The sequence below is a fragment of the Bidens hawaiensis genome, unplaced genomic scaffold (assembly GCF_021521415.1).
Source record: "Bidens hawaiensis isolate Kalapana, Puna unplaced genomic scaffold, B.hawaiensis_p1.1 tig00001721_1, whole genome shotgun sequence".
Classification (NCBI taxonomy): domain Eukaryota; kingdom Viridiplantae; phylum Streptophyta; class Magnoliopsida; order Asterales; family Asteraceae; genus Bidens; species Bidens hawaiensis.
The window spans coordinates 1,008,519-1,020,910 of record NW_027491098.1 but is presented as its reverse complement, the minus strand read 5'-3'; the positions used below and the strand labels follow the sequence as shown (position 1 = coordinate 1,020,910).

Sequence of the window (12,392 nt, the reverse complement as noted above, 5' to 3'; positions counted from 1 at the left end):
CGGGTTGTGCTCCTAGTATTAACTCTATCTGGAATCTTGCCTTTCGTTCCGGTGCTAACCCCAGAAGGTCCTACGGGAACACTTCTGGTTAGTTACACACTACAGGAACATCTTTCATTTCTTTCGTGTCGGTCGTAGCTTTGACAACATACGCTAGGTAGGCACTGCACCCTCGCCTTAACAAACCTTCAGCTTCCATCATCGGAATGACGTTAGGCCTTGAACTTTCCTTATTACCATAAACTGTCACTTACTGCCATCCAATGACATAAACCTTATCAACTTACTCTTAAATGCTATACGATCTTTAACTCAGACGTCAAATCCATTCCCAAACGACATCGAACTCTCTTAAGGTCAATTATAAAGAGTAGAAAGGAACTCACGTCCCTCTAGTTCTACCTTACAATTCTTAACCATATTCATACTTTGACGAAAGTATCTCTAGTGGTCTCTTCCATAAAGTATCAGGTACACAACTACATTCTTCTTAACGTCTTATTTCATATTTGCTAAACTATGTAGTCTCATACTTTCATTCCTTTTCAATTAGGATGCCTCAACTTTCATCTGTCCTTCTTGATCATCTCTACTTTCTCGTCATTCGCTTTGTTACTCACGATCCCAACAAGTTCCTTTATGGAGTTAACTATTGCAGACATACTACCTGTCTTGACTCATTCTAGTTGGATTATCTCTGTTTCTTTCATGCTACTTCCATTTGGACTTCACAGTTCGGGTTACCTTTGATGCTTCGGCGAACATTGTTGGCATTGTAGTGCGAAACATTTGAGCAACTCCCTTGGTGTATATGATTACAAGCTTTAGGCGTGGTCCTTCTTCATTACTTCCTAAAGTCGAAGTCCTATTGATTTCGTATATTACTTTGTCACACATTCTTCAATAGGTGTCTGGTTGGCACCTGTCTTACCACAGCGTCCTGTACGACCTCTTCGCGCTCGTCCCTTTTGTAGCGGTCATCTATCTTATCTCTAGGAAACACAAATGTTATCACTTTAGGAATTATTTAGCACATGATTCGTAAGGTAAGTAGTTAATGACAGTAGCCGAGTGTAATTTAACTATTTGCATTACTCCTCAGGTTCTACATACTTCCCTTTATGATTTCACTTGTGCTAGTTTCTACTTTTAAACAGTTAATCAATCAAACAATCAATTAATCATATCCCTACATACACATATCCTTCCTTTAAAAATTAGGCTACCATCTTTACACATTATTTAACCATATACTTTACCTTTACTAAGCTTTCTTGAGTGACACATGGCTATCTTGAGCTGGCATCTTCCTTCTTTTATTGCTTAAATCCCATTCTCTATTCGAGTTTAAGCATGTAGGATGCTTAAATCTCTCTAACTTATGCTCTGATACCAACTTGTAAGGCCCTGTTACCGGCACCTCACATTTGGGCGTTGGCTTTACTCATCAACATAGTTCTAATCATCAGAGTTAATAAAAATCTTGCGCGAAATATAAAACTTTGACCATAACAAATCACATAACCTTTAAATCTTGTCTTAACGAACATTCATAGTTAGTTAAAACAAAACATAGTCTTAAAACATCATAACATTTCCTCGAGATACCAGTATCTTCAATTCCATGCCATGTGTCCTCATAAGCGAGCTGTCTCATCCTACTCACCTGCGTGCATACTAAAAGTCAGCTACCCTGAGTGAGTTCTAGTTAATCACATAACATACATTACATAAATACTTACATACTATCATTCATACTTCCATACTTCATTCATAGTATATATATATATATATATATACTTACCACCATACTTTATTCAACTTTCTACTTTACATTATTCTATTCTGCCTCGGATATTATTAGGGTCTGATCCCTTTTTTCTGCCTTGGATATTATTAGGGTCCAGTCCCTTTTTTGTCTCAAGATTATTAAAGGGCTCGGTCCCTTTTCTGCCTTGGATATTATTAGGGTCCAGTCCCTTTTCTGCCTCGAGATTATTAAAGGGCTCGGTCCCTTTTCTACCTTTCTATCTCTTACATTCATTCATAATGTACATACATATCATTAGTATTTCATACATAGCATTATAACTTGACAGTACGTACAATATCTGAAGATCGTTCACGTACCGGCAAGCAATCATTCTTACCTTTCACATAATCACATAAGGCATACACTTATCACTTAGGATAAATGTATTAACAATCACATCGAGTATGCACACAGCCTCGAAAACATAACACAGAAATGGGGCTAGAAACTCACCTGGATCATGTCTCTTTCTCCATTAATAGTTAATCCTTCTTTAGTTGAGCTCTGCTAACTGTATATAAGTTACACGTATCAATACTCGTCTAATCTAATCTAGTGGCCTAGTATTAGCTTACTTTACTTAGCATTTTTATGGTTTTTCCTTTATTTTAACTTCCTTGTATTTTGATCTCTTAAGTCCTTACAATGCATACCATCACGTGTGTACGCATATACATATACAAGTTGCCAGATATCCGAGTCTCAATAAAAGCGAACTTAGATATATAAGCGAACTTAGATATATAAGTGAACCTAGATATATAAGCGAACCTAGATATATAAGCGAACTTAGATTAAGGCGAACTTATATTAAGGCGAACCTGTATATCAGCGAACATGGTAGTATGCGAACTTGGATGAGGCGAACTTAACAATCAGCGAACTTGTTAGTGGGCGAAGTTAACGAGCAGGCGAACTTATTCAGTAAGCGAACTTATCGTGCAGCAGCTACGGGTTTGGTTTTAACAACATTAAAACCTTTGATATGATATTAACCACACCCGCAAATGTTCCCACATCCATTTCTGGATAAGTCTTGACCCGGGGAACCATAAAGTTTGGACCTTTAGGCTTAAAACGTTCAAAACTAGATCTAGGGTTTTTCTTTAACAAGTCGTTCATAACCGTAAGTTCGTTAAGTCCATTTTAACATCAAGTTTACTACTTTATGGTATAGCTATACTCGATTTACAATCCCTCTAAGTTTCATGCAAAACCGACTTCGTTTACCCGTCCTTTTCACAAACCGAACACTACTCGTTTTACCCTAAACGAACCAACTAACCTGTTTATTATCAAGTTCATTACTTTATCAATAATAATGACCTGATCTATCATCCTACCAATGTTCATGTAAATCCGTTCATGGAAAGTAAGCATTTTTAACAAAAACGTACCTTTGAGGTTTTTTGTATGAAATCACTCGAGATGCTCAAAACCATATCAACCGAACTCCGATTTGAGTGATTCAAGCGGCTACAGAACCGTATCATCCCGATCTACAAAGCCATCAGCTCAACTTCGCCGGAAACCGCCGCTATAGTCGCCGAAACAGCTGAACAGTTGCCGGAATCTTCGCTTTTGAGCTGCTGTGGTTTTACTGATAAAAACCGGACTTCTCGACCTCTGATCGAAGATATTTTCGGTGGAAATCTTTATTTATATGTCATGAATACTCCGTTAAAATTTGAGACCGATCCGACTGCTAGATCTCCGGGAATGTTTGTGTCTTTGTGGGTGTTTTTCTCAAAAATGGGAATTGGGTTAAGTGTGTGTTTTGATGGTGTAGGCTATGGTGTGGAGATGTATGAAAATGGAAAGGATTAGGGTTTTAAGGGGTATTATACTCCCTTATGCCCATGGACCTTAGACCCATCTTTCCTTTTTGGTCCATAATTAATTCCATCTAATTAGCCTACTTATCCTTCCATCTTTATTATTTTATTTCTCTACTAACTTAAGTAAACTTTTCCATCATAAATAAATAATGTATTAATTATTTATTCTTAGAAATTTCGGGATGTTACAGCAGCCTTTTTAAGATCATCAGTCTGAACTCTAATGCTATCTATTTGTTCAAGAATTTTAACATTATGGTTTTTATAGTGAAGAACTTTATCAATACATTCTTGAGAACAAAGTTTGTGTACCTCGGGAATGAGCGAGGCAGATGTAGGAATCCCATCGGAGGTGCTTGAAGAGGTGCCAGCCTGATTGGTGAATGCCATCCTAGCAAAGTTCAGAGGATTCTTTAATTCTTCAAATTGATCCCCTTCCCAATCATGTACAGTTGAATCGGCATTCCTAGTGATCATCGCCTTGGAGCTTTACTCGAAGTTCCTGTTGGATGTGTTTCCCTAATTGATCCTTGGGACCCTTGACTTCGAGAAGTAGTTTGGGATGATTATTTTATCCGGCCTCTTACCACTTTCATTGTCAGACATTTCAGTTATCTTAATGTCTCCCACAGCCATTGGAGGATTAGTGCATTCGCGTGCAAAGTGGCCTGGCTCCCCACAGTTGTAGCAACGAAGCTTATCTTTCTCAAAACCCAGATTCTTCCCATCTTTGAAACTATTCTTCCCGTACTTCTTCATAAAGTTTGTGGCTCGATGAACAGCCATGGCCATCTGGTATTTTATATCCATTTTCTTGAGATCATACTTGTTGATCTCGGGAAGATCTCCTTGTTCAAACGACGGAGGAATCAGCTTTCCTTGTAGCAACTCCTCATGACTTACAAAAAAGCATGAATCAAGGCCACAGTGGAGTCATCGGCAGAGATGGGCTTTGAAGTAGTGTAAGCTGGAGTGCTTGGAGTAGGCTTGATTCCATGAGCTTTAAGTGCTTGAGCCACGGCTTGATCAATAGCAGATTGAAAGGAGCTTGAGTTTGAACTTGATGAAGCTTGAGATACACTAGAAGGTTGAACTTGGATTCTGAGCAGTGGTGTTGGCTTGGCTTATGAATGCAGATTCTTATACCTGTTCCGGTTGCCATACAAGCCTTTGAGAGAGAACTTATGTGATTGTTCATCCTCAACTTCTCATCCATCACAAAATGACTTGATGACTGAGATCAGATCAGATAAAATGATAAGAATAAGATTTATGGTTCTCACGATGGTGATAACGCTGTTGCTCCATGAGTAAGGGAGAGGGTTGAGAAGCTTGTCGTTTATCTCAATTTGTTCTAATTCAATGTTAGCAATGTTGATTTTGGTAATCAACATTTCAAATCTTGAGATGAGACTATCAATTGATTCTCCTTGAATGTAGTTAAACATGTTGAACTCTCCCTTTAACATCCCTTTACGATTGTTTCTCATTTCCAGGTTGCATTCAAACTTGTTCACTAAGGCATCCCACAGAGCCTTAGCAGTGGTGTAGTCTCTCAGTGTCAATGCAATTTCTCATGAAAGGATTCAATTAGGATACCAAAAGCCTTTTGATCTTCAGCAAGCATTCTTCTATCATCGTTATTGTAGTTTGCTACTGTTTTAGGAACCTCACCATCAGTGCCAGTTGACGATGTGGACCTTGTTAAATAGGTCTAATAAGATTGTAGTCAATGATCTTGAGATAGTTGTATAATCTCCACTTAAACTCATCAAATCACAGTCCTATTTCATCAACTTTGGAGGCTTAGACGTGGTTCTAGCCTCGTACTCAAACATCACATATTGAACGGCTTCAGCACTTGTAGGAATAGGATTTGCCATTTCTCAAAATCTGCTCAAAAACTAAGTGTAAAGTAATCTAATGGAAATTGTATTCAAATCAGTTTTGATTAGAATACAATTGACTTAGAAAAAAATTGACAACAAAGATTGTAATTGAATGAAAAATTCCTTAAGTGAAATGTATTCTAAATGGAAGAAAATAGAATACAAATGACTTAGAAAAAAATTTAGATTACACAAGGTTCAGTTGTAATCGAGTTTGGAGGAAGTAAGCGAGTAAGGATGAAGTAAGCGAGTGGAAGAAAAGTAATCGAACATAATTGTATGCGAATGGAATTGTAAACGAATGGAGATTGTAAGCTAATGAGGCTGATGTAAGCGAGTGGACAAGATGTAAGCGAGTTAAATTAAAGTATGCGAGTGAGGGTTTGTAAGCGAGTGAAAGAGATGTAAGCGAGCCTGGACTTGTAATCGAGTGTGATAATGTAATCGAACAAGAGCTTTGTCTGCGAGTGTAAAATGTATTCAAATAGAATGAAGTAATCGAATAAGGGATTGTAATCGACTTAGACTTTGTAATCGATTTGATGTGATGTATTCAAACAAAACAAACTGATTGTATTCTAAGATCAATGAAATCGATTCTCCCAACGTAATCGACTAACCACTTGTATTCGAATCCAAAAAATGGCAGTTCACCAACCAACTTTCTTACCATCTTTTACAAACATACCCATTTGCATGTATAGCACGACTTTTCAAGAATGCTTTCACGTACACCAACACCAACACTAACTTATGTGATTCAAACACCACAAACATCAATTTTTACACAAACTTTAACATATTCATGAACAAGAACAACTTAATTTTCTTAAAACTTGAAGAACACATGAACCCGAAACCCACTTATTTTCTTGAAAAATCCGTCTTTTCACACACAAGACCAAAATCCAAGGTTGTGACCCAAGATCTACAACTAATAGAGCCCGAAAGCTCTGATACCAATTGTAGGTCCCGTGACCGGATCAAACAACACAACAAACTAAGAACTAGTTGTCTTGGATCAACCTCTTCACTAGTTGGCGGAAACAACTAGTAAGGACCGAGATCTCGGATCTTGTGGTGAAGGTAAAGAGGGTCGAAAGCTAAGGGAGAGGGTGAGGTAGAGAGAGTTTTAAGTAATGGACAATGATATTTGCAAAGGGTTACCTTGGTGTATGTCATACACACACAATATATAGTTTGTGTATTGTCATAGTACACCTATTTCATATATAATAGCCCAATGGGTTTCAATTACAAGAGGCCTCGGCCCATACATACAAAAGTAAATGAAACATACACGTAAACAAACGAGTTACAAATACGAAAGACTTAATAAACAAAACCGGGCGTTACAGAAATGGGTAAAGTGACCCTTTTATAGGGTCCCCGTTTTTTCAAGGTTTACATTACATGGGTATAAAATAAACGTACTGAGGTACGTAATACACTGACTATTAGCAAATAGAAAGACACACACAATCCTAATAATAATATAGAATATTAGCCCTACAATCTGCCCAAAATTTTAACAAAATTCTTGGAGATGACCCTACACCCAATCGGACTACCACTATCATTTTTGTCATTCATATCCCTCGCCACCCAGCATGACAACAGACCACCTAGCCCACCACCGATAATTATGTTGAAGCTCCTAGTCATTGCGTTGCCACCCCATCTTACAACATAGTTACCCTAGTGGTAGTGTGGCTGGTGGTGGCCTCAGTGGCCTTTAAAAGATCCACAATGCTTTAATAGATCTCAATTTCTTTAAAATATACCAATTACTTAAAATAATTTCAACTTTTTTTTTCGAATGACCAACAAAGCTCAGTCAAGTAGGTATACTCATTGGCAAGGCTACCCATGCCCGCAATAGTAGATAATCTTGGTGACTCAGCCTGCCACTATTTTTACGTGAAATTTCACCGCCCGAGAACCCACTATGGTAAAACTTTAGCTTGCACACAACTTTTTGTCACAAACAAGACTTCAACCAAGGACCTCCCCTAAAGAATTACACAGGATTCTGCTAGAGAATCGCTCCTTTTTTAATTCTAGGAACCGAGCACCTTATTTCCTCCAATTTAATGTGAGGAGGGCGCCAGGAGTGTGTAGTGTACTTAATTGTACATTTGTACCCTAAAAATACTACATAGTGAAGAGCAACAAAACCATTAGCAAGAAAGAAACTCTTGATTTAATAAATCTTCATTCTTAAGCTATTTTCTCAATTTCACTTTATTTTTTATTACTATGTTTTCTTCAAGCCCATTTCCGGAACTTCCCTTTTCCCCAGATGTCTTCATCACTCCCAATTTGTTGTTTGATGATGAAAAAGATTGTGTTTGCTTTAACTACAACCAGACCAACACCAACCCATTTACCTCCAATGGCTGTCTTTTCCATTCCCCTCCGATCATGGACAATATTTCCACAATCAGACAAGACTTTGTTACTCTGCAACAAAACCTGTCTGATGAAGATCATTATGATCTTTTAAAACATAAGAAAACCAAGAAAGATGCACACAGTAAGATCTACACAGCTCAAGGCCCTAGAGATCGGAGGGTGAGATTGTCCATTGGGATCTCACAAAAGTTCTTTTGTCTTCAAGACTTGCTAGGTTTCGACAAAGCAAGCAAAACACTTGATTGGCTCTTTGCCAAATCAAAGAAAGCAATTAAGGAGTTGGTTGAGGAAACTAACTACTACTCATCATCCACCATCGATGATCAATCGAAAGCGAGTTTTCTTAAATCCATTAAAGAAGATTCAGATGAGGGTAAATTAGGGCAAAAGAAGAAGTTAGTAGCGAAGTGTGTTGATGGCAAAAAGAAGAAAATGACACAAAAATCTGTGGCTGGAGCTCATGAGAATCATGAAAGAGAGCAGTCAAGGGCCATGGCAAGAGCAAGAGCTAGAGAGAGAACAAGAGAGAAGATGAATGCTAAGAAGATTAATGATAACTTGATACTAGTTCCCAATGAGTTTGGCTGTCAAGTAAGCCCTTAAACCTAATAGTACCTCAGTCTACACCTACTGAAGTCTAATTGAATCAGAAACAAATTTAAAAGAAATGACATGTGAGAAGATGGGGTAGGAACAAAATTAACAGTAAATCAAGAATTGTTTAAATTTAAGCTCTCAAATGCAGTGTCGCCATTACAAAAATTGGATCCTTTTTTATTAATTTCATGAGTAATTATGTAATCATGCAACCAATGATTATATGTTGATATTAAATATATTTATTTTCATTTGGTTGACAGGTCGATTTTGAAAACTAGCAGCCAGGTTATTTCTGCCGGGCAGTAGTTAAAGGTGGATATCGAGTGGAAGTGTAAGGATCTAAGTCTACTAATGTTGTTTTCTATTAAATTAATCATATTGAATTATTGATTGTGTTTGTGTTCGTGTTTGTGTTTGTATATTGATGCTTTTGACTTCCAAAAATTAATGATCCTTGATTGGTGTGAAGTGAGAAATAGATGTGAGTAATTTGAAATTATCATGATCATTAGCTCATTACAGAATTATCCGTTCACCTTTTTTTCTCCCTTTTATAATGACAAATATTATTTCAAACACCAGTACCCTAGTGTGGAAGTAGAGAACGCATATAATGATATAAACTTCAAACTTTTGCCGAGTATCTTTCTTTAGTCATCTAATATTGAGAAAGAAACATGCTAAAAGCTGAAATGTTGGACACTGTTCTTCGGAGTGCAATTGGATGTCTTTGTAAAACTACTTAGACTCTCTCCAACGTGTGGCCGTATGTCCGGCGGACATGATGAGTTGGACGAAAGAAACAGGGAGCCACGCGATATAGATGAGAGATATATATTGTGATTGTGAGAGGTAGACTGATGTGCCAAACAGACCTGACCCAATAAGACCTATGTTGAGTCACACTATTTAGCTGAAAGAGTTATTGGTTTAAATTTTTGCAGGTTCATTTTGCTGACATGTTCTTTAATTAAGTTTGTACTGTTTAAACAAACTACCTACATTAATTTATTACTTCAATAATTAATCAGCTGTGACAATTTACTATGGTACAGAACATGTACATAGATCCTTTATGAGTAAATCAGTTCAAGATCTACATCCTTTGAAAACCAACTGTGTTGTTTACCTTGATATCCCTCAGAAATTCCTTTGTTCTTATTATATGATAAGGTGATCCTGAAAGGTCAGGTAACTTTTGGTGTTCAAGTTAGGTCATTGGATGAATTCCGAAAGATACATAGTAAACTGCTTGGTGTTCACATATGCAGTTACATTTGTATATTATGGATATTCAAGAAATATAGCTAACATTATTTTAGCTAATTAATCTCATTTAATGTTTATTTTCTTTGTCATTTTTGTATACAGCAGAAAATTGTATATTTAGGTTAAGAAAGTGTTCAATAAGCTAGCGATGCTGCTGTTAGAAAAGTACATCCATGATGCAGGTGTTGTTTATTTACCATTATACATGTATATAATAGCTCAAATATCTTTTTACTGCTTTTTCTTGTTTTAGTTGTTTAAAATACTATTCACCTAACATCTTATAATCAGTAATCACTGATGTAGACATCCCCAACAATATTGGTCCAACACTCCTCAAAAGTCAAAATAAATTATCAACAAAAATATTCTACTCTAATTAATATGTATATAATGTTTGGGTTCACCCCATAATGTTGGAATATTTATCTTTTGAATTAGACTGATATTTATAGGCAATGGTTGTTCACATACCCTTTTTGAATATTTAAACACCCTCTTAATACACATCTTAACTCTACATACATCCTATAAAGAGTGTATAAATAACACACCCCTATTTATATTGATTATTGTATTCTACTCTATATACTCCCTCCCTCCCTCTCTCTCTCTCACACACACATCAAAGTACATAAGGCATGTACGAACAAGTAACACACATATTTTTACTGTACATTCTGGTTTTTATAATTTTCAGCCATTTCTCTTGTAATCAGGATCATTGATATGGATATCACAATTGTAATATTGTCTCATTTTTGCTTTAAAAGATTTTAAAAATACCCGTAAATAATTTTAAAAATGGCCCAATGGTCCAAGTTAATATTTTTAGTTCCATAAAATTTGATCAAATACATTTTATTTTTAATATGAAAACATTGATAACCAATTTAATGTTATCATTAGCTTTATTTTTATAGGTGTTTCTTGTTATTTTATGTTCTTATGTGCTAATTTTCAATTATGAGACGTTATTAGTATTTGCTTATTTATATTTTATTGTTATTATTAGATTTTTTTTCTTTTGTTGTCATAAGTATTTGCTATTATTATATTGTTCTTAATTTTGATTATTTTGTTGTAATTTTTAGGTTTTTTTCTTTGTTATTATAAATCATTGTTTATGTAGATTAGTGTTGTAGTTGGCATTGTTTTTTACGTTCTCATTTTTTTTTAAATTAATATTATTTCCTACGTTCTCATGTTAAAATTAAAATGTACATAAACCTTCCCCAAATATCCAATATGGTTGATTCAAGGTTTTCTAATATTTGGACTACATATATATCTAACTATCTATATAATTGCCTACCATAAAATCTTATGTGTCGCTCTCAGGTTGTTCCCTCTATTCTCTAGAGCCACCAGATTGCTTGATTTATAAATGGAGGCTTCTCATGCATTTGACCCGAATTTGCGGGTGTGGGTCTTACCAAACTCGGATTGTCTTTAAATGGGTTATAACATCTCAGTTAATTGTAAAATTATTTCATAAACAAACAATAATTTTCAAGGTCATGGGTCTCACCAAACCCGGATAACCCTTAAACGGGTTATAACATCTCATTTATTTGTGAAATAACCCTTTAATTATCAAAAAATAATTACTATTTCATTTTTTTGCTTTACATGTTCTACATTGCTGGTCTATCATCTCCATCGTCGGTTAACTTCAAATACTACCCACCATCGTCAACTAAATTAACGTCTCTTGTTTCATTAGACAAATATTTGTGTTCATGTTTGTACATTTAAAAAAATCAACATGCCCGTGTTCGTTTATGTTTGTTCGTTAACAATCTAAAAAAACCTAAGCATCTCAACTGATAAAACTCAAACGTTAAAAAATATAATAACAAACTAATATATATGTATTAAATTAAAACAAAACTACGTTAAAAATTAAAATAATTATCATAAAATAGCAAAACAATTAAAAACAAAACTTTAAATAAACTTCCGTAACACGGGATGATCAAACTAGTATATATATATATATATATATATATATATATATATATATATATATATATGAGGGATATTTTGAGAACTTGATGAGTTTTAAGAACACAATTTTAGACCATACATTTAATTAAATGAGTTAGAATATGTGGCTGATATTAAATTTGATTAAAAAATAAATCAGGAGAAAATAAAGATTTTTGTTGATTACACAAGTTTAGACTTTGGTTACACATGTGTAAAAAGTCGATTCGGTGTGTAAAAAATTACGGTATTTTTTTGTACATTACTTACACTTACGTATTACACATGTCTAAATAAAAATTCAAAAAAAAAGGTTGTTACGTTGAGTTCTTTCGAGTTCTTAAAACTCAAAGCGGTTTTTAAAAGAAATCAATTATATATATATTTAACTATCTATATAATCGTCTACCTAAAAATCTTACGTGTCGCGCTCTGGTCGCTCCTCACCCCCTCTCAAGCCACTAGATTGCTTAATTTCTATTGATTTAGCCTGGTTTGACCCGGATATCTTACACGGGTCGTAACATCTCAAATACCCATATCTATGAAACATCGTCCTCTCACAACTGAACCCTAATC

The 12,392-nt window shown here is 35.4% G+C and overlaps 1 protein-coding gene across 1 annotated transcript; it reads left to right on the top strand.

Moving 5' to 3' along the window:
• The first annotated feature begins 7,696 nt into the window (after positions 1-7,696).
• On the top strand, positions 7,697-8,930 carry LOC143595188 (transcription factor CYCLOIDEA-like). The gene has a single exon (XM_077074292.1). It carries the CDS (start codon positions 7,800-7,802, stop codon positions 8,556-8,558), a length of 759 nt encoding a protein of 252 aa, XP_076930407.1. The 5' UTR covers positions 7,697-7,799; the 3' UTR covers positions 8,559-8,930.
• The last annotated feature ends 3,462 nt before the right edge of the window (positions 8,931-12,392 follow it).